At 36.1% G+C, this 23,874-nt stretch overlaps 1 protein-coding gene across 1 annotated transcript in view; it reads left to right on the plus strand.

Annotated features, from left to right (window-relative positions):
* LANCL3 (LanC like 3) overlaps window positions 1-23,874 on the plus strand; it is a 68,360-nt gene that overhangs the window by 20,554 nt on the left and 23,932 nt on the right. The window contains exon 2 of the mRNA XM_044669215.1: window positions 22,415-22,538. Within this exon, the coding sequence (XP_044525150.1) occupies window positions 22,415-22,538 (124 nt within the window). The remainder of the gene's footprint in view (window positions 1-22,414; window positions 22,539-23,874) is intronic.

A 23,874-nucleotide genomic window follows, 5' to 3' on the forward strand; every position in this document is an offset into this window, starting at 1 on the left:
ACCTACCTCATGGGGTTTGTTGTTTGGATCAAATGAAATTATATCTGTACAATGTTTAGCATAGCACATAATGTTGGCACGTAGTAGGTGCTTAATACATATTTGTTTCCTTCCTTTTTTCTTCTCCACTAAAATAATTTGTAACTGTATTTTCAGAATTTTTAGATTTTTCTCAAAAGTCTTTGGGCATTCAAATTATTTATTATAGCATTTAGTTTTATTTCAACTCCCTCTATTTTTTTTTTGAGGCATGAGATTGTCAGTCTGATAAATCAAGAATTGACCAGTCATGGATAACTAGGCATCTCAGTAGATAGTGCCAGGTCTGCAGTTGGAAGGACCTGGGTTTAAATGTGACCTCAGTTACTACCTCACTATGTGACCCTGGGAAAGTCACTTAACTCCAATTGCCTATCCCTTACTGCTCTTCTTCCTTAGACTCAATAATTGTATTGAATATTGGATAGAAGGTAAGGGTTTGGTGGGTGTGGAGAATTGATCAGATTCTCTTAGAACAACTTTCTTCTAATATGAAGTCAAAGAGTTTTCAGTTGGTAGCATTTATCATTCCCCAAGATGGAAGGAATGATGTACTTTTTGTGGTGGCTAAAACATTCCATAAATTTCTGCAGTTTCAAGGCCTTTGAAGCACTTTTGTTAGTTGTGCCTTAAAAAGATTCCATCACGCCAAGGAAACAAGTCATTATACTTGCCGCACACAAGAAGCTGGTATTTGTCAGTATTTCTTTTCATCGTGTCAAAGGCTCCCTCTGCTGGACTGAGCAAAAATCTTTTTTACCCCTTATTCTTTCGAAGACCACACTTTGAGCTTTCTTGATGTTTTAAAACTCACAAGACCCTAATTAAACTCATTTATCTCACAAGAGCCATGGATTATAAAGAGTTCAACCTCCTAATTCTACACATGAGGAAACTGGATTATTGTTCCTTGGTTATTTCCAAGTTTCCTCTGAGTTGGAGATGGAAGGAGAGTAGAAAGGGCCACAATGAGGAAAAGGCCAGAAAGTGACTTTAAATATATATGAATTATATGGGAAAAACCACAACAAAACAAAAGGGGGCTTCCCAAAGTCCTTGATTATGATAGATCTGCTGCACTGGAAAATGTCTTTTAGAACCAGTGGAAATGCATATCGGCCAGGGGAGGGTGGGAGGTTGGGGGGTGAAGGGGAAAGTAAGAGCATAAATCATGTAACCATGTTACCTTTTCTAAAATATAAATATTAATAAATGTTTAAATAAAAAAAAGAAAATGTCTTTTTTTTTTCCTTATAAGTATACTTGGTTGCTTCAGAAATGACTTTTTTTCCAGCCCTTAAAACATCTGGCAGAGTTTCGTGAAATGTCTATTTAGAGATACTAAAAGTAAAATTGCCATATGTTCTACTGCACAAGAGAAGCCATGGAAAGAGACTCAATTTTTCCAACAAATTAGGTTTCAACCAAAGCAGCCTTCCCTATGGTCACTCACCCAACTCACCCCCTCACCTCCTTTGCTACCTGTTTATTCAAGGGACTTTGCTCACTCTTATCAACATTTCACCTCCTCTGGTTTGTCTATCTGCCCTGGCCACAAAGGTCTACTACTCTCAGGAGAACTGACATGGTGGCACCATGAGAGTGGAAAAAGTATTAGAATTTAGAGTCAGAGGATATAGTTTTGAATGCAGCCTGTGTTAACTGTAAGACAAGTCACTAAACTAATCATGGTCTCAGCTTCCTCACCCATAAAATAGGAGTTTAATTATAAGTAAAAATATTATTATTAAAGGGATTTAATATGTCACATTATTATATAAGATAAATAATACATGCAATATATAATGATTATAATTAACATTATATTATTATAATATATTATATAATAAAGTTACCAATCTTCTTTAGTATGAAGTTCTTTTTTAACATCAATAAATTTTACTTACTTCCCTCTGTGATAATACTTATTCTCTTAAGTATCTGTTATAGAGAAAATTCATCAAGATAAAAAGCTAATATAAATTCAGGGACATTTTGTAATGAATTCAAAGTTTTATTGAATGGCTAAAAGTTATATGACATAATAGTGTCAAAAATTGAAGCTTAAGATGACCCAAAGTTTCTCCTCATTGGGGAGGCACATGGTGGGCATGAGAAGCTATATATCACAAATAAGGAATTAAGCAGGCAAAGTAGTTTAGACCATATCATTAAGGAAATGTATGGCTGGGGAAAAAATGGACTGGTGATGTGAGGAGACTAAGGGAATGGATAGCTGGTGGTTGGCTTATATTCTCCTTGGTATACACATAATGTTAAGAAAATTCAAGAAAGGTTTCCAGCACCTGGTCACTCCAGCACACAGCACACTGTGGTGAACATAAGAGAACATGGAAAGAATTGCAGGGGAGGAACAGGAATGGATGGTGGTAGAATGAATTAATGGAAGGAATACATATATCTATGAAATCATTGATCTGTCAGAGTATGAGAATTTTTTATAGATTTTAACAGCATCTCCATACACTTAAAAATAATGATGATTATATATGTGGGATACTTTTTCAGGCTATGGAAGGAAGGCATGTTTACTTAGTTCTTATACTGAGTCATATTTCATAGAGTTCCATAGATATCAAAATGATAGTATATGGGCAGCTAGGTAGCTCAGTGGATTGAGAGTCAGGCCTAGAGACAAGAGGTCCTAGGTTCAAATATGGCCTCAGACACTTCCCAGCTGTGTGACCCTGGGCAAGTCACTTGACCCCCATTGCCCACCCTTACCACTCTTCCACCTATGAGACAATACACAGAAGTTAAGGGTATAAAATAAAAAAAAATTTAAAAAAATGATAGTATATGTGTATATTCAAAGGCCCCTTGCAAAAATTATGGAGCAGCCCAAGGGTTTGAGGACTAAAATATGGAAACACTTGCACCTGAGGAACCCTAAGGTCTTACTAGCTATGGATATTTTGAATTTCAGATTTTTACCTGCAGAAATAAGACAACTTCGGAGACTACCACCGTGTCTTTAACACTTTTAACACTCAATTTTCACTTATTGTTGCCTTTTTTCTAAGTTTCTAAAAATACTTACCTTCTATTTTATAATCAATACTATGTACTCATTCCAAGGCAGAAGATCAGTAAGGGCTAGGCAATAGGGGTAAAGTCAGTTTCCCAACAGCACACAGCTAGAAAGTGTCTAAGATTTGAAACCCAGGACCTCTCGCCTCTAGACTTGGCTCTCAATCCATTAAGCCACCTAACTGCCCCCTTGGCTTTGTTTTTTGTTTTAATGTCCCATTTTTCTTATTTGATTCACTTGTTCAGACTATGAGAAGATTTCTGACTAGGGCTAGGGAGTGGGTAGGGATCAGGAAAGAAAGAATTGCTATTTTCCCAGGGCTCCTCTAAGAATTATTTGGCAGGGAGCTGATTTGTACCAGTTAGAAACATAACTACTGTACCGATGCTACCTTTAGAGAGTTTGCTGGCCATATCTTGGGGCAGAGGTGGTTGGGTAGTTAGAGCATTCAAATCCAGATTTCTTGGAGTGGTCTTATTCTATTACATCACCCTGTAACTATATGTCTCAAAAGTCTTAGGACCATTTTGAAATTTTTAAAGCTTTTACTATTTATCATTTAAACTTTAATAGCTTGAAATGGCACTAACACTTTTGAGATATAACACATAATATACATGATCACTGAAACCTTCCTCTGAGGTGAATTCTAGAATCATGGAATGCTAGAACTTAAAAGAAAACTTAGAGATCATTGAGCCCAAACCTTTCATTGGATAAGGAAACTAAGCCCTAGAAAAATACAATGACATTCTCAAGGTCAGAGTATATCTCAGTAGTATATCCTCCATCTACTCTTCCTTCACATATTCCTCTCACATTGGAAGAAAACTGATTACCAACAGTTTCTAGCCTCCTAAATGAAGCTGAATTAAAGGAAAAAGAATAATCCTATAGGATAAATTAGCAAGTCCATGAATAAATACACAGGCTACATAAAGAAGCATTTCTATAAGATCTCCCCCAAATTCTTTATATCTTCCCCCAAAGTTTTGTCATGAAATATTTAAATATAAAAAAGTGTCAGTAATTTCCATTCATAATGATCTAAGTTGCAGATGGTAAGTTAGCCACAGGATTCATATTTCTATATTTATCATGTAGGTGATAGACACAAACATAAGGCATTCTTTTTGTTTTAGTATTATTACCCCCATCCTTTGAAAAGAAAGACTGATCAAAGTTCCATCCTCTGGAAAGTCCTTTATTTGAGATAAAGAATGCATTTTAATCAATTTTATTATTGTTCATTCATATCTGACTCCATTTGGAGTTTCCTTGGCAAAGATACTGGAATAATTTGCCATTTCTTTTTCCAGCTCATTTTATAGATGAGGAAATTGAGGCAAACCAGGTTAAGTGACTTCCCCAGGATCAAAGAGCTAGTGTCTGAGGTCAAATTTGAACTCAGTTCTACATGGTCCTCAGGCCAAGAGTTCTCTATCACTGTGCTACCCAGAGGCCCTTAAATCAGTTTACTTTGATTTTATCTGTATCTCTCACGAGTAGTTTGATTTTATTACCTACCTCCTTCATCCTGTTTTGAGCTTAGAACATGGAAATTGATGGAAATGGTAGGTTAGTGACTTTAATAAATTTGAATGTGATTATTCTTTTTTGAAAATATAGCTCATCTAAGTAAGCATTGTTAGTACAATTAGGTTATACTTTACAAGTTAATTTTTAATATAATAACCTCTGGCAGAGAACCTCTAGACTATAATGGTTGAAGACTGAGGCCAATTTCTCTATTTCCAATTCTATCATTGCCTTTGAAACATTGGCCTAAAGGATCCCAGATGGTATTGGAGGAAGATGAATGGATATTAGCTAACTGTGTGGTGATGAGCAGAAAATGAAAAATTCCTCGAAGGCAGAATTCCAAAGGGTGCCATCTATCAACTGCTCTGAAACACCAGTCACATCAGGAGTGGCCAATATAAATTTTCCAAGGAGGCTCAGATTTCCAAAGAACAGATAATTTGTGTTTGAAGGAAAAAGCTAAAGCGACAGTTTTCTTGATAACGCCATTTGATGGGAAACATTTTAGTGGAAGGCTGAGATATAAATCTGTCACAATGAATAACTTATTATTTGTCTAGATGCAACATTTATCCACAAAGATTGTTTATGGATACATTTTGTCATGCTATAGTGTTATTATGGCAGTATCTATTAAGTTAGTTATAAACTCATTACTCAGGTTTAATATGTGTATATATATATATACATATATATATATACATTTAAGTACATACATATATGTTTACATGAGAGCCAATATAGTAGCTTTTCTTGGAATTAGAAAAAACTGAGATTAAGACCTGTCTCTCTGACTTGTTTTGGCTCTGTGACCCCTGACATATCACTTAACCTCCCAAGACTTAAAACAACTCAACTCTCTAACACTACATGTTATATATAAATTTTTAATCTGTGTATTTTCCACATTGATGGAATCATAGGTCTAGATAAAAAAAATTCCCAGTATGTACATATTTCTATCTATTTGCTACTTTATCTACTCAAATGAGGTGACTGACACCATCTGTAGGGCAAGAGCCTAACTTTCGTTTTTAAATTATAATGCTATGTTGGCATAGGTTTAACCAACTACTAATGTGACTAGGTGGCATAAATTGTCAAAGTGGTTTGTCTGTGAACAAAATACAGAAACAAATTAATTGAAACCTTTGGTATCAAATATGAGTCCTTAGTAACAATATTCACATTTACATAGTATTTCTAGCATAACAACCTGGGAGTTAGGGAGGACAAATATTACTATCATTTTGTCTTTTCATATGGGGAAACTGAGGTACAGAGACATGAAATGACTTCTCTATGGCACAGAGCTAGTGTGAATCAGAACCAGATTTCAAACCTAGATCCTCTGACTTTTTAAGATCAGACCTCTTTTTTTAAAGAAATGTTTATTGGCTAGCTGACTGCTTAAGTATCTGGAACACAGTAGGTATTTTTTTAAAAGCCCTTACCTTCCATCTTAGAATCAATACTGTGTATTGCTTCCAAGGTGGAAGAGTGGTAAAGGCTAGGCAATGGGAGTTAAGCAACTTGCCCAGGGTCACACAACTAGGAAGTGTCTGAGGCCAGATTTGAGCCCCAAACCTCCTGTTTCTAGGACTGTCTCTCTATCCATGTGCATGCGAACCTATGGAATCTGTGCCAGAAGGGGTTGCTCCCTTCTCTCTGTGGGTGCCTGAGGACATTTCTCACCTGCCCCTCTGCCCATCAGCCCAAATGGGAGCGCTTCCTCCTTCCCCTATCTGGGGTAAGGAGGGGCTCACGTGTGGCATGAGGGTTGCAGTTTGGGCACTCAGTCTCTAAAAGTTTCACCATCACTGCAGTCTATCCACTGAGCCACCTAGTTGCCCACCCCAGGCTGCTTTCTGCTCTACCAAGCTGCCTTCTATTGGTAGAATGCTATACTCATGGGTGAGAGTGGCATCATTTTTAATGGACTCAAATTGCCCACCAAACCTGCTAAAAGTAGCATTATACAGTAATTATGCTGATAATGTGGACAACAGAAAGATTAAAAGAAAACCATATAATGTAAGCATCATTGATTCTCTATTAAAATGATTCCATTAAATTTTAAAATAAAATACTACTCATTTATAACAGAGAATGTTCTATGGAGCAAAAGGTCAGAAAGCAAAGGAAATACAAACCTAGGTAGAATTAAGTGACCTCTTTGATGGTTTATGTGGGTTTATTTTATATCAAAGAGACCACTTTGAATGGAAAGTTTCCTAACCCTTCTTAGAGGTGGTAAAAAGCTGAAGTGAGATAACAGATGTGAAGCATTTTGCAGAACTTAAAGTGCCATGTAAACCCCAGTTGTTGTCCTCATTGTTGTATTGTTGTTATTATTAGTATTAGCCCATAGTCACCAGATCAGTAACTGACCTGCAATTTATAGTCATAAGGAATTGCCAGGTGGTAGTAAAGAGATTTAGTTTCTGACCCTGGGTCACACAGTATAGGATTCAAACAATGGTCTTCCTGCTCTATCTCTATTCTAGTGAAATTGGTAATATCTTTTTTTTTTAACACAAACAATTATTTTTAGAAATCAGTCCCTCTTTGGAGAGTACTTGGAGCAGATATTTTGGAAGAATTCAGTGGAAACAAAATTATAAGATAATAATGAAGTCATGGGCATCTAGTTGGTGTAGTGGATAGAGTCCTGACCCAAGTTCAAATCTGGCCTCATAGGTTTACTAGCTGAGCCACTCTGGCAAATTGTTTAGCTTGCTTGGCCTCAGTTTCCTCAGCTGTATAATGAACTAGAGAAGGAAATAACAAATCGGTCCAGTATCTTTGCCAAGAAAACCCCAAAATGAAGTCATGAAGAGTTAGATTTGACTGATACAACTAAACAATGACAAATGGAGTCATGGCAAGAAATTGTGCTCCTGCAGTCTGGAAATATTTTAATTGCACATTTAATAGACAATGAATTGGATGAGTGTTTGATATGGCACTGCCATCTAGAATCCCTCAAATAACAGAGGATCATTTCCTTTGGGATGCTGTGAGGTTGAAAATTTCTCAACTTTGGCAAACAAATATTAAGGATTTAAAAATGACAAGCCAGGACTGCTTTTATGATATTCCATTTTCATTGTGGGAAAAAATTCCTGTGAGAATATAGTAATGTTTCATGTACTGTGCTGACTGAAGGCCAACTTATTATGATATGATGCAGTGGGATTTTTTTGGCTTTCCTATAAAATTCAGGGTATCCCAAAAGTCTTAGTGCAATGTATAACATTGTTTTAAGCTATTATTATTATTACTGTTATTATTTGAATGAGAAATTTTTAAATGTGTTTATTTTTAAAAATATTTCCCAGTTACAAGTTTAAAAATTTAGTATGCATTTTCCAAGATTTTGAGTTCCATATTCTCTCTTCTTCCTGCCCCTCCTCCACTTCTTGAAAAGGCAAGTAATATAATGTTTATTATAACATATTTCCAATTAGCCATGTTGCCAAAGAAAAAAACTCATACACAAATGAGAAAAATAGAAATATGCTTCAATATGCTTTGAATTATTTTAAGCTCTTATCATAACTTAAAACTGAACTAAGACTTTTGGTAGTCTATGTATCATTCTTCATTCCCAAAGAGATCCTAGACTAGTGGAGATTATAAAGCAAATAAATAAAGGAAAGATCATATCAACTGAAATATGCTGTGCATTTATATAATGAGAGATTAATAATGAGAGACAATGTTGAGTAGTGGGTAGAGAGTTCATCAGAGTCAGGAAGACCTGGGTTCACATCCCAAATCTGAAACATAATAATTGGGCTATTGTAAGTAAGTCATTTAACCTCTTCATGGCCTAGGAAGCTCTCTAAATTTAAGAAAAGTTGCTGGTCTATATTGATAGGAGGAGTTTCTTTATAGAAACTGGAGAAGAATATACAATATAAACATATAGGTGACTAATTAGGCAAGGCAACATGGCGTATGGGGGAAAATCAGCCTTAAAATAAGACTTGGGTTCAAGTTTTGTCTCCAATATATTCTAGCTGTGGGTTAGTGTTACAATGCCTCCAGACAAATCTCTAAGACTCTAAGTTGAAAGTCATTATGTCATAACTCTAGACCTAGAAGCAAACAGGATAAATTTCCAATTTATCGTATATGTGTCTTTTTTGTGCATAATTTTTTATATGTGTCTGTTAGCTTTCTGAGAATAGGAACTGGGTTTATTTGTTTTATTTACCTTGTATTCCTAATGTTTAGCAAAGTGTCTGGCACACAGTAGGTGCTTAATAAATACTTGTTGGCTTCATGTAATTTAATGTACTCTCATCTCCTCGTTTTACAGATGAGGAAACTGAGGTTGAAGGAAATTAGTGACTTGTCCATTGTCACATAAGTAATAAAAATCTTTGGATGTCCTCTTTTGTGATCTACTATAAAAGATTATAAAGATTATTACTATAAAGATTAATTTCTACACTGAATTTTGTACAGTGGTGAGTTTGAGTGGTTTGAACCATAAACATGCATGCACACACACACACACACACACACACACACACACACACACACAGAGTTGTAAACTAGTTTTACTGAAAGGAAAGTCTATCATTGAGCAGTAGACCTGGACTCAGAATCTAGCCTGAGATACTTATTAGCTAGAAGACTGAAAGCAAACATTCAGCTTTCTGGGGGAAGGGGGCCTCAATTTTTCTCATCTGTAACTTGGCATAATAATATTTCCTCAGCACAAAAACCTCCTATGGTTGTTAGGACAAGATATGAGTAAAATTTGTAAAGTGTTATAATGCTAATTATTATATTATTATTTATTCTGATTCTTTAATTGAGAACACACCATAACTATATTATAGTCCTAACGACTAAGACACACAGTTGCATGCTGTTATGGAGGAATGATATACCAGTAAAAAATTTATTAGAAATATCCCTAGCATAAAGCCTTATTACTCTAAAGCAGAATGAATGAATTTCTCTGGAAAGGGGTTAGATCTCAGGATCTAATGGAGCCATCCAGAAAGCTCTTGAAAGTTGACCACAAACTTCTTGCTGAAAGACACAGTACATATAAATTTACCAGAAGATTTCTTTAAATAACTTTGTGGGTAACTATACTACAAAAGGTTGAGACCTGTTTTTCTTCACTGGTTCTTCATCTTTTCCTGGTTTGTTTGTTTGTTTTTTTCTTTTTAACATCAGAATGGAAAAGCACCAGCTTTGAAATGGTTTCCTCACCTAAATTTTCAGAACAAGATGTTTCTGCTTAATCACTTTAATGACTTATGGGTAATTAAATATTCCCTAGACACACACACCCCTTCCAACACCTTTCTTACTTTATATTCCGAGCATGATGGTCAGAAAACACCAAGTATATTCTGACAGAGGAGACTTTATATAGACAGGTGTACTCCATTTGAAAAGTAATTAAGAATATGTAAAACAAAACCATTTTGGCTAAAGATCCCCAGGCAGTCATACCTTGGAACACAATTCTCCTGACGTGGCACATTGAAAGTGTTGCCTGCTGGCAATGCTTCTGGTTTTCTGGCAATAGAAACATTTGTATTGCACAAGACAACTTTCTTACTTTTCAGTTTTATGAAGTCACTCTCCAGGCCAGGAGTTCTTAATTTTTTTGGTGTCATAGTCCCCTTTGGCAGTCTGCTGAAAACTTTGGACCTCTTCTCAGTTATATTTTTAAATAATTGAAAGAAGTGATATATTTCAGTTCGAGGTTAGTGAAACTTAAGATTTAAAGTTGTTTGGGGTTTTCCCTTCATTTGAGTTTATAGATGTCCTGAAATATATCTATGGAAGCATTAAAGTTTAGGCATCCCTCCATTAGACCTTTTTCTTCAGAGATCCCTTTCTGATTTTTCTAGTGTTATTGAAGTTGTTCATTCATTTCAGTCATGTCCAACTTATCATGACCCATTTAGGGTTTCTTAGCAAAAATAATGGAGTGGGTTTGCCATTTCCTTCTCCAGCTCATTTTACAGATGAGAAACTGAGGTAAACTTGGTTAAATGATTTGCCCAGGGGCACACAGAAGATGTGTCTTCCTGACTTTGGACCTGGCACTCTATCTACTATACCACAGTTTTCTAAACGGTATTCTTCTGCTTCATCCAAGGTGGCCAATTCAGTTCAATTCAACAAACATCATTAAACAGACTGAGTTCCATGGTGCTGACATCCACTTGCACGGGGAAAGTAGGAAGATAAATTTAGAAAAGACATAGTGCTTGATCCATTGGGTCTAGGCACCATACTAGGTTCCAGAACGATAAAGTTTGGGGAAGCCAGTCAAGGTGATGGACATGATACATAAATAAATAATCATAACAGAACCTATTGGCCCAGAGTCTTGGGCAACTCTCTATGACTACATGTTGCAAGGTGAATGCTGGTCTACATTGATAGAGGAAGTATCCTCATGGAGAGTTGTCTAGACATATCAGTAAGATCACAGCTCTAGTATAATAAGCACAAAAATATAGGAGCCAACTTGAATTATCTTGAGAGATAACTGTTAACTTTTCAGTGAATTTTTACACCTCAGAAATGCACAAAAGCAAGGAAAAATGGTATGAATCTTAGAATCCATACTGTGCATTTGTTCCAGGGCAGAAGAGTGATGTGGGCTAGGTAATTGGGGACAGAGTGACTTGCCCAGTGTTATTCAACTAGGAAATGAGAGAGAAATTCTAAATATACTCAAATGAAAGACTATATGTACAAGATATTTATTTGTTGTTGTTGTCTGGTGATAATAGTCATGTGAATACAAAATAAGAATCCAGCAATTCCCTTCCACAGTTCTCTAAGGCAGCAGCCTCCAAAGTGGGTGTCAGGATTCCCCTTTAGGTTGTGGATCTGACACAAGAGGTATGTAATCACCAAAAGAACACGTGTTCCCCCCTTTCCCCTTTAGTGCAAACTAGCAACTTCCTTTGTCCAATGTGGCCACCACTCAGCTGTGAATCCATCCTCATCCCATCACTGGTCTAGACAATCAATACAACAATAAATTAAATATTAATTCAGTAATTTGTAGCATTTTTGCCAATTCCTGAGATGCAAATGCTCACAACAAACATCATGGCATTTAGGTGTTTCAAATCAGAGAAGTTTGGAGACCATTGGTCTAGAGTCTCTTGGCCATGCTCATATTAAGTACAGAAGAACCTGTTGAACCTATACTGAACCTATTTAGAACTTATTGAACATGTGCCTATATGTGTTGGAAGAGAATTTCTTTCTTCATTATGTTGCTGTTTGACCAGAATTGACCATCAATCAGTGACATGAAGGTCATTTACCAATGAGATGTGCAGATATAGACAAACCCTTAGAGAAAGGAAGGTGTAACCATTGAAATGGGAAACTGATCCCACAGGTACTGCCCTCCCCTAGCAGTGCCAGGAAAATTAAGAAATTATGGTTGATTCTGGAGATGTGACGTGGGAGAGCTAATGGGTGGAGAAAAGAACTATAAGGTCAGTCCAGGAGCCTGTTTTGTCATCTTCTGGCTGGAACTTGGAACCTGAAAGAACCTTTATTGGTGGTGATCTTCAATTCATCATGGCGGCCAATAGATTAGTAAGCTAAGCAACTCTCTACCTCTTTACTACTTTCCCTCTCTTTATTATTACTACTTTGATGTAATAAAGTTATTAAAGCTATTAGCAGCCTCATAATTTAATTTTAACTATTAAATATGCTTACTAAGTTGGTACCTCAAATATCTCCCATTTAGTGGGTGAGTCTTCTCTTCTTCCATACATATATGAATAATAGACAAAGGCCATTAAGGCAGCAGACACTTTACAGCTTTTAAATCCTAAAGATAAAGATTGATAAAGGGGAGTCAAAAACTGATGGACATATTAGAAATATGGCTGTGAGAATTTACTATTCTGAACCCCTGTTCTTTTGAGTTTGCAATTCAACTCCACCTTCTGATTGAGTTAAGAACAAGGCTTGAAGCTTATCTGTACTCTGGAGGGATGCCAGAATCCTCATGGCTTCCTGGCACCTGGAATACATTTGCCCCTCGTCCCACCTGATTCCTGGCATCCAGAAAACTGGCCTCTGATCCAGACTAGGGTCATGTCTGGCAAATCAGAGGGACTCAGAAAAATGTTGCCATGGAAGAAAGAAGTTTCAGGTCTGGGAAGGAAGGGCATCTTTGGCTCTGGAATCACAGGGAGACAAGGCAGCTAGATAAGGTTGCAATCTCAGGCAAGTGCTGGCTGAGGGAGGACATTTGTGAAGGAAGCAGCTGGCCACATGTGGCCCTTGCCTTTTCTTCCTCCAACCCTCTCTTTTAATTTATTTAATAAACAATTACAAATTAAGATAGTCTCCAGAGAGCTTTAGTCATAGCAGATGTACTCAAAGGATGTCTAGAAAGACAAGAAACCTGGACTCTAGCTTTGGAAGAAAATCAACTTTTACCTTTCTGGGTTAGGGTCCCTTCATGTACCCAAAGCCTTGGCTTCCCCTGTAAGCACTGGGCTTTCTAGCTTCCCCATTGGAGATTAGAGGATGCCCAGAAACCAGCCAATTCATATGAATGATACAAGACTCAATCTGATTGATGACCTCTACCATTGCTCCTCCATATTGCCATCTCCATTTGCGGGGAACCAGGACTTTGTTCTACAGACTCCTTACACTTGAAGTATGCACAACTGCTGGGCATAACTCTAGCCTTGACTCACTTTGATTTTCTCAGCTTTAACTAGGAACACTGATGCTCAAAGCACTGGGGATTCCAACCTACCATCACTCCCACTCACAGGTGGTATGACTCCCATTCACACTACTGTTTCCTCCCCCATTCTTATTCACACAACTGAATTGCTCTAAATGTGACATCATTCCTTTCTTTCTTCTATACATCCTGAGACTAGCTAGCTTCCTTTTGATTCTTTCAAATGCCAACACTGGGAGTACATCCCAATTTTTTTTTTAGACAAAGCTCTAGGGACTAATTGGTAGCTCTGAGCAGCTGTGTTTCCTCATCCCCCCCCTCCTTGCACAGCTGTTCCTCCTTTTCCCTGGCATCCTCAAACCTTAACATCCTGAATCTCAGTTTTTCTCAAGTTTAAAAGGAAGGGTTTGGACACAATCCCTGTCAGCTCTAAATTTTGTAGTTCAATGGTTCTTTGGACTTTTCCCAAGTCAAAGAACCTCCAAACTTGCTTTATACCTTGTTTAGCGTTCATACCCTCTTATATCCTTTGCTTTCAGATATGATGATGAAACTCAGTCTATAAATGGCAGTTTTATCACATGCAAAGAAAGATACTTATACTGGATAAATAGGGACAGAAAGTTGTAGTGATCCTCCCCCAACCTTTTTTTTTTTTTTTTTTTTTTTTGCTTTTTTTGGGCAATGACTTAAATGAACCAAGGAATCTTCATTACAATCCCCATCTACTCTTTTCACCCAGAGCCATCCATCCTAATGACTATTAGCTGTCTATTATGTATAGCTAGGTGGCGCAGTGGAGAGGACACTGGCTATAGAGTCAGGAAGACCTGAGTTCAAATTTATCCTCAGAAATTTACTAGCTGTGAGAGTCTGAGCAAATTACTTCATTGTTTGCCTCAGTTTCCTCACTTGTAAAATGGGGATAATAATAGCCTCCATAGACCTCCAGTTTGTTGTCAGGATCAAATGAGAAATAATTGTATAGCCCCTGGCACATAGTAAACACTATCTCCATCCCAAACGTTCATGTTGATTATTTGTGCCCAACTTGTGATAGAATCTTCTGAGCTCATATTGAGTTGGTCACAATGGACACTGACCTTGACACTGTGATATCATTTTGGTCTTCTTTGAGTACAGAGGGCAACAATGAAATGCTTTGTAAATGCTAGCTATTATTACTTCTACATTTAAAAATATAATTTTTTTCAAACTCTGATCCTCTGTCCTAGAATCAGTACAATGTATTGGTTCTAAGGCAGAAGAGTAGAAAGGGCTAAGCAATGGGGGGTTAAGTGACTTGCCCAGGAACACACAGCTCTGGATACTGAGCCACTTAGCTGGCCTAGGAAGATATAATTTTAATGTCTTATCTTTTGTTATTAAAATGAATACCTACTACTTCAATAACAAAAGATAAGACATTAAATGAATGTACAGATTGAGTGGGGCAGGGAGAATGAGGAAAAAGTGGCAACCATAGGGTAGAATCTACAGGCTCCTTATTTCCTAGCCTTTAATATTTCCTTAGGGAAGAAAAATAAGAAAACCTTGATCCTGACTTCATCTCTTCCCTCCTCCCAAACATACCTTTAATAGATGCCATTTTTCTTTTTATTTACTGGTCAATAAACCCTAGGGAAGGTCTGGTCTGTTCACTGAGATAAGGAATTGCATGCATAACAAGTCTCTATCCTGTGGAACAAGCTTCTGCTTCTCTTTGTTTCTTTACTATGTTTAGGAGAGATAAGAGAAAACCACCCAGACAGGATGCATGACCAGAGGAGGTTTTACAAAAATATTTCATCAACCAGTTCTCTGTTCTAAGCTGCTGATTAGAGATTCAAAAAAGATGACCACCACTCATCACCCTCAGGTTTTTTTTCTCCCTAGGTTAAAAAACAAGCAAATAAACAAGAGATAAAGAAAACAAAAAAATATATAATGTTAAAAATGCTTAACTGGAGAACAAACAAGCTAAGTCAATTCTTAATCCTCTGTAGGAAATTGAGATAGGGAAAGCATGGATCAGATTAATAAAAAAAAATCACCATAGTCTTAGTCTTCTTTTGTTTTTCCCACCTTGTGGAATTTCCCTGCTAAATGGATTCAAGAGACAAATTATGAAGATAGGATATCAAAATATTGGGGGAAAAAAGATTCAAGGATTCTTTTTAGGTAAGTGGATGGTGGTGAATAATCCCTTACAAAGCTATATTGAGTTTGTGACCAAAGGTAACTAAAGAACATGCTAGAAGTGTTAAGGCCTTGGTACTAGATTTTGAATTGAGTAAGATTACATTGAATACCACTGAAAGACAACCTGTGATAGTGGCAGATTCTTATCCATAAAAAAATAAGAGGCTGGACTAAATGATCTCTAAAGTCAACTCTCAGGCTATATTCCTCTAATTAATGGACTCAAAATGATAGCTAGGTGGCACAGGGGATAGAGTGCTGGGTCTGGAATTAGGAAAACTCATCCTTCCTGACTTCAAATCTGGCCTCAGATACTATGTGACCCTGGGCAAGGCATTTACACTGTTTGCCTCATCTGTAAAATGACTTGGAGAAAGAAATGGCAAACCACTCCAGTATCTTTGCCAAAAAAAACGGAGTCATGAAGAGCCATACACAACAGAAACACTAACACACAATGAATGAGACTCAAAAGCAGAATATACCTGGGTTGGAGTTTATTGTAATTGGCTGTGAGACCATGGGCAACTCTCTGAACTTCACTTCCCTCTTTTGTGAATTGTGATACTTACAATACTTACATGGCTCCTGTGTAAAAAAAAACAAAAAACTTTCTAAACCAATGTTCTTAATTTTCTTCTGTTCCTGGGCAACTTTGGCAGCTGGTTAAAGTCTATAGATCTTTTCTCAGAACAATGCTTTTTAATGCATAAAATACAATAGAAAGTATAAAAGGAAACCAATTATACTGATATATAGCCATAAACATATTTTCTAAAATTCCCCATGAGAACTCTGGGTTGTAAAAATAATTATGATGAGGACAAAATAAAGGACAAAGAACTAGAAAATAAAGGTTCAAAATTGTTTCCTGATACTTTTGATAGATGTTATCAACATATCTTCAGTGATAAATGAAGTGAAGCTCAAAGATAAACTTCCCTTCAGGACCAGGCATGAAAACGCTAAAGAGACTCTTATTTATGAAAAATAAATTATTCATTTAAATATATATGAGGGGAAAATAATTTCTAATTCTAAGGGATTCTAACTCCATCCAAATAAACTCCCAGGTCCCACAAGGAACCACTTCTCCTGTGGTTCACAGGCTACGCTAATCCACCCTGATCTAACTAACCAAATTTATACTATTCTAAATAAACCTAACCACCAAGGCTAGCTGGTTGAGTCTCCACAAGAATCAGGTTAGGACTCTGAGCCTCAGAGTCCAAACCAAAGACCAGGTTTTGTTTGGTCTTTTCAGAGTTTAGCCAATCTATAGAAAGTAACAGATAACTGAATAGTGTTTCCCAAGTTGGAAAAGAAAACACTCCACTCCTTCAGGTCTTTCCCTCAGACCGAGATAGAGAGAGGCAAAGATGTTGCCTTCTCCAGCCCTGAGAGAGAAAGAAGTTGCTTGTGACTGCCAGAAGCCAACTGCCGGAATGCCACACCCAGAGTGTGTAACTGTCATAGAAATAAAACGGTTCCAACTGCCACCAGTTGAAATTCACACTCTCTCTCAGCTCTCTTTGAAACTCCAATTTTTCCTCAAGCCAGCTTCTCTACTTCTTATCTTTAAATTAATAAAACAATACTTATTTTCTAATATCATCCTTGTGAAGTTAAACCTCTGTTCTAAATTGTAAAGTAAGATGTTGGAAAAATTTTTGGTTGATATAACAGCACAAAAGGATGTGATGATTACAGTATTGAGAAAATGGTTTAAGGTTAGAATTAAGGGTTAGAAATGGAATTTTACAAACATGATTTGGGTTATAAATGGAAGATCACTTTGTTTACATTTGTTTTCTTTTGTTTTCAGTTCCAAATTTTCTCCCTTCTCTTCCTTTTCCCTCACCCATTGAGAAGGCAAGAAAAATAAAGGCCATTAACAGATATGTATAGTCCTACAAAATAAATTCCCACATTAACTATGTCTCCCCCAAAGAAAGAAAGAAAGATGGTAAACTATATGCTTTGATCTGCTCTCTGAGTCTATCACCTCTATTTCATCATGAGTCCTTTGGAATTGTGGTTGGCCATTACACAAATGAGAATTCCTATATCTTTCAGAGTTAATATTTCTATTATTCAGACTTTTGTCAGTCTTATCCAACTCTTTGTGACCCCATTTCGGGTTTTCTTGCCAAAGATACTGGACTATTTTGTCATTCCCTTTTCCAGTTCATTTTGTAGATGAAGAAATTGAGGCAAACAGGTTGTAGTGACCTGCCTAGGTTCATATAGCTATTAAGAGTATGCGGTTAGCTTTGAACTCAAGAAGATGAGTCTTCCTGATACCAGGACTGTTGTTCATTATATCATCTCTCTGCCCTTCTTACAGTCTTATTATTGTATAAATTGTTCTCCTGGTCTTGCTCACCTCTCTCTTCATTAGTTCATACAAGTCTCCCTAGGTTTTTCTAAATCCATCCTCTTCATCATTTCTTATAGTACAATAGTATCTCATCACATTCAAATACCACATATTCTCCAAATGACAGGCAGTCTTTTATTTTCTAATTCTTTGTTATCCCCAAACAAAGTGCTATAAATTTTTTTGTGCCTATGGATCTTTTCCCTTTTTTAATTAAAAAAAAAAAAGTCTTGGGAGCACAGTCCTAGTAGTAGTCCAAGTATACCCAAAATTTGGAACATAATTCCCCCAGTCCCTTCAGTATTCATCCTTTTCCTTTTTTTGTCTACTTAGCTAAGCTGATGGGTATGAGAAGGTACACAACAGTTGTTTTAATGTACATTTCTGCAATTATTAATGATTTAGTGACGTTTTTTCATATAGCTATTGATAGCTTGGGTTTCTTCTTCTTCCATATACTTTGACTGATTGCAAATTGAGAAATGGCTCTTCTTATTATAAATTTGTCTCAGTTCCTCTTATATCTTAAAATGAGACTTTAGAAACATGCAAAAAATATGAAGGAAGGTGGCCTAGCAGTACCAGATCTTAAACTGTACTACAAAGCAATAGTCATCAAAACAATATGGTACTGGTGAAGAGACAGAAGGGAGGATCAGTGGAATAGACTAGGGGTAAGCGACCTCAGCAAGACAGTTTTCAATAAACCTAAAGAACCCAGCTTTTGGGACAAAAACCCGCTATTTGACAAAAACTGCTGGGAAAATTGGAAAACAATATGGGAGAGATTGGGCATAGATCAACATCTCACACTATACCAAGATTAACTCAGAATGGGTGAATGACTTGAATATAAAGAAGGAAACTGTAGGTAAATTGAGTGAGCACAGAATAGTATACTTGTCAGATCTATGGGAAGGGAAAGATTTTAAAACTAAACAAGAGTTAAAATAAATCACAAAATGTAAAATAAATAACTTTGACTACATTAAACTAAAAAGTTTTTGTCAGACAAAACCAATGCTACCAAAATTAGAAGGGAAACAACGAATTGGGAAAAAATCTTTATAACAAAAAAATTCAGATAAAGGTTTAATCACTCAAATATACAAGGAGTTAAATCAATTGTACAAAAAAATCAAGCCATCTCCCAATCGATAAATGGGCAAGGGAAATGAATAGGCAATTCTCAGATAAAGAAATAAAAATTATCAATAAACACATGATAAAGTGTTCTAAATCTCTAATAATTAGAGAAATGCAAATCAAAACTACTTTGAGACATCACCTCACACCTAGAAGATTGGCTAAAATGACAGAAAAGGAGAATAATGAATGTTGGAGGGGATGTGGCAAAATTGGGACATTAATGCCTTGCTGATGGAGTTGTGAACTGATCCAACCATTCTGGATGGCAATTAGGAACAATGATCAAAGGGCTTTAAAAGACTATCTGCTTTTTGATCCAGCCATAGCACTGCTTGGATTACACCCCAAAGAAATAATAAGGAAAAAGACTTGTACAAAAATATTTATAGCAGCGCTCTTTGTGGTAGCAAAAAAATGGAAAATCAGAGAATGTTCTTCGAGTGGGGAATGGCTGAACAAATTGTGGTATCTGTTGGTGATGGAATACTATTATGCTCAAAGGAATAAAGAACTGGAGGAATTCCATGTGAACTGGAAAGACCTCTAGGAATTGATGTAGAGTGAAAGGAGCAGATCCAGGAGAACATTGTATACAGAGACTGACACACTGTGGTACAATCGAACATAATGGACTTTTATACTAGCAGCAATGCAAGGATCCAGAGCAAGACTGAGGGACTTATAAGAAAGAAAACTAGCCACATTCAGAGGAAGAACTGTGGGAGGAGAAACACAGAAGAAAAACAACTGCTTGAACACATGGGCTGTTGGGGATATTATTGGGGATGTAGACACTAAATGATAACTCTAATCCAACTATCAATAATATGGAATTAGGTCTTGATCAATGATATGTGTAAAACCCAGTGAAATTGTGAGTCAGCTAAGGGGGGTTAGGGGGGTTTGGGGGAGAGGGAAAGAACATGAAATATGTAACAAGGAGAAAATATTCAAAATTTAAAAAATAATTTCAAAAAAAAAAGAAACGTGCAAATATTTCCTCCAACTTTATTTTTCTTTTCATTTTAACTGCATTGATTTTATTTATGTAGAATCTTTTTATGCAATCAAAATTGTCCATTATTTCTACTGTTAGGTACTTTCTCTCTCTCTATCTCTCTCTAACAGGTAATTTCTTTCATGGTTCTCTCATTTGCTCATGACACCCTTATGTCTAAAACATGTCCCTATTTGGAGCTTATCTTTTACACAGTGTTGATCTACACCTAGTTCTGCCAAATTGGCTTCCAGTTTTCCCAATAGTTTTTGTTGACTAGTGCTGAACTGTGAATTCTTGCCCCAAAAGGTAGGATATCTGGGTTTACAGAAATATTAGGCTGCTGTGTTGATTTGCTTCTATATATGGCATATCTAATTTATTCCATTGATCAATCTATTTCTTATCTAGTACTAAATTACATAGATAATTATGGCTTTGTAGTATAGTTTGAATTTAGATAGTGCTAAGATTCCTTCTTCCTCATTTTTTAAATTTATTTCCTTGATATTCTTTACCTTTTGTCCCTTCAGATATACTTAAATAAATTTACCTAGACAAATTTATCATTTTCATTATATTGGCTTATGAAATGCATTTTTAATATATTTTTATTCTGGCTTGATCTACCTATCATATTTCTCCAAAAGTTAGAATTGCCTTTATTTGTATAAAGAGTGTTTTGTAATTGGATTCCCCTGTATGTCTTGTCAGGTAGATCCCATGTATTTTATATTGTTGGAAGTTATTTGAAGTGAAATTTCTTTTTCTATCTAGAAGGATCACTTTGAAAGAATTGGAAAGATAAAATAGAGAAGAGAACCAAGAAAAATGCCTGAGATTTGACTATGTTTTTGACTGAGGGAATGCAGGGAAACCTCGGGGTCTTTTGGAATTTTGAAGCAGTTTTACAATTTGATTTTAGTGTCACCCTAAAGGTGACTAAGAAAAGAGAGGTTTAAAAAGTAGGCCACTTCATAATTGGTAATCACAGATATTAAATTGGTAAAAATGGAGACTTAAAAAAACCCAAGAGGAAATCTTCATGAAGATGAGAAATTCAAGTTTTACTGTGTATTTTTGATCCATCTAGTACTATTTTTTAGTATTACTTGTCAAACACTTAATTTCTCTTACTTTGTATTATAGTATATGTGTTGATTTTTTTTTCTCCAGTTCTCCTTCCCCCAACCCGATGGCAAACTCCTTAAGGGCAAAGATTGCCACCACCCTTCCCCCTGAGTGCTTTGCTTATAGCAAGTTCTAAATGAATATTTGTTTAGTGAATCAATCAAACTTTGCTCTTTATGGGAAGAATTATTTCTACCTTTCAGTTATTGGCTCAAATCTGGGTCAGGTAAATCAGAGAAGTGAACTGAAAGTAGTTAATTAATTCTTACTCTCTTACTGCAGAATAAAGTAGTGTTTTGAGTTCCAGATGTACAATGTGAACTAATTAGAAGCCTTGATCTCAGCAGATAAAACAAAACTGAATGGACTTCAACTTGATGCAGGAATACATTCATGCAGGGCAAGACTGAACCAAATATATAAGGAACCATTTTTCAATTTGTTTTGTTTCAGATAGCCTTGCAAATTTCCTATACTGGGAAGATCATGCTTATTATATTGATCGATGCAGTAGATGGTAAGCACTGCAGGAAAAGTGTCCTGCTGCAGATAATCTCATTTTGACCTTTGGTCAAATTGGTTTGGTGAATGCAAATTTATCTTAATAGTTGTCTATTCGACATTGGTTTCAAACCTGAAATGGTTCCGTGATGGTTAAAAGCTTCAACTGAGCATGTCAGGCAGTGGTGGTGCCTCTCTAAGCACAATATTAATGTCTTCTAATTGAAGCATATTGTCTGGGTGAGACCTATATTGCACACAAAGAGTAACAGACTAGTTAAACATGAAAAAAAAAAAGATGTTTACTATAAACTATTGTCTGAGTCATGCCTTACGATGGGTGACAGTGATTAATGGTGAAACAGATGAAAAGTGGTTGGCTAGGGCTGCTAACAGAAGAGGTATGTGTTTTTGTTTTAATTATAATGAACTCTGAGCAGAGAAGATAGGATTTGACTCTAAAAGAAAAACTCATGACAGAGAGAGAATGGTCAGTTAAGGTAAGGATTGTACAGAAAGTTTTTACATCCAATGGATTCAAAGGATATATGAATGGACTACTATCAAGGTCTGTGTCTAACAAAAGAAGGAAGGAAGGAAGGAAGGAAGGAAGGAAGGAAGGAAGGAAGGAAGGAAGGAAGGAAGGGAAAGAGAAATCTTAAACAAGATTTCCTCTTTTTTGTGTTTTTTCCTTAGATATTGACCCCAGCACAGATCAAATCAATCTGCCAGGCAATCCTGGAATCAGGGAAGCAATATGCAGCGAAGAAGAGGAAACCATTTCCCTTAATGTATTCTTATTATGGAACAGAATACTTAGGTAAGTAAAAGTTGTAAAGAACCCCCCAGCAAAGGATGAAAATCTTTTGTGATTAAATAGCAAACTGCAAGGTTTTAAATTGTCATCACAAACTTTATAGAATGAAAACTCTAAAGATCTTTTCAAATAAAGATGAGTAGTCATAGTTTAATTTCTATTTTATTTGCCATCATGAAGTATCAGAGATTATTAGAAAAGTTCCTCTAATTTAGATGCAGTCTTTTTCTTTCTGGATTAAGTTAGAAATATTTTCACACTCCTCGAAACCTTCATTCTATCTCTTTTGTATAGTAGGGAAGCATGCCTGCAGCTGCTTTCACTTAAGAAACAGTTTAAAAATGGATGGACCAAAACCAAGACTGCTGATTGATAATGATTTCATAATTATATTCAATAGTTACAGAGATAAAATCCATACCAAATGAGAGGCAATTACTTCACTTAATTATGAATAACTACAAGAATGTGCCTACAAAAGCATTTTGAAAGGTTTCTTAGTGAACCTAAACTATCCATTGCTCTGCAATGTGAAGCGAAAGAGCAGTGGATTTGGAATCAGAGTAACTGGATTCGTATCCCAGGGCTGTCACTTACTACTTTTGTAATATTGGGTAAACCTTTAAGGATCTCATTTTCCTTATTGATAAAATGAAAGTTTTGGAGTAGGTGATTTCCGGGCTGCCCTCTAGTTATAAATTTGATTGGTCGTGATCAGATATGCTCTATTTTATTTACTATATGGGCAGCTAGGTGGTTCTGTGGATAGAGTGCTAGGAATTGGACTCCTCTTCTTCATGCTTCAGAAACTGACTAGCCAGGTGACCCTGAACAAGTCACTTAACCCTGTTTGCCTCAGTTTCCTCATCTGTAAAATGAGCTAGAGGAGAAAATGGCAAATCTCTCTAGTATCTTTGCAAAAAGAAAAAAACCAACAAAAAAATCCCAAATGGGGCCACGAAGAGTCAGCCACAACTGACAAAACCACAACAACACAACATCTACTAATCTAATACATCACAACACAACATCTACTAATTTAATACTTCAAATTTTAAAAATTTTATTTTATCATATAGTATATATATTTTAGAAATGTGGTGATTTTAAAATATAAACATATACTTTAAAATCTGAGCTCTTTCTTATGTTAAAAAAGTCCCTTCTTATTCCCTCAAATAGCAACATTAATAGCAGCCCTATCTTATCAAGCTGGCACATGAAAATACTTTTTAAAAACTTTTTTTCTACTAATTTTTTTCTTTTGTAGAAGATAAACACTTTTTTTTTTACAAAACAAACTTTTCAAACTAAATCTTTAACCCTACTACAACTTCCA

This window comes from Gracilinanus agilis, chromosome 3 (genome assembly GCF_016433145.1).
Source record: "Gracilinanus agilis isolate LMUSP501 chromosome 3, AgileGrace, whole genome shotgun sequence".
NCBI lineage: Eukaryota > Metazoa > Chordata > Mammalia > Didelphimorphia > Didelphidae > Gracilinanus > Gracilinanus agilis.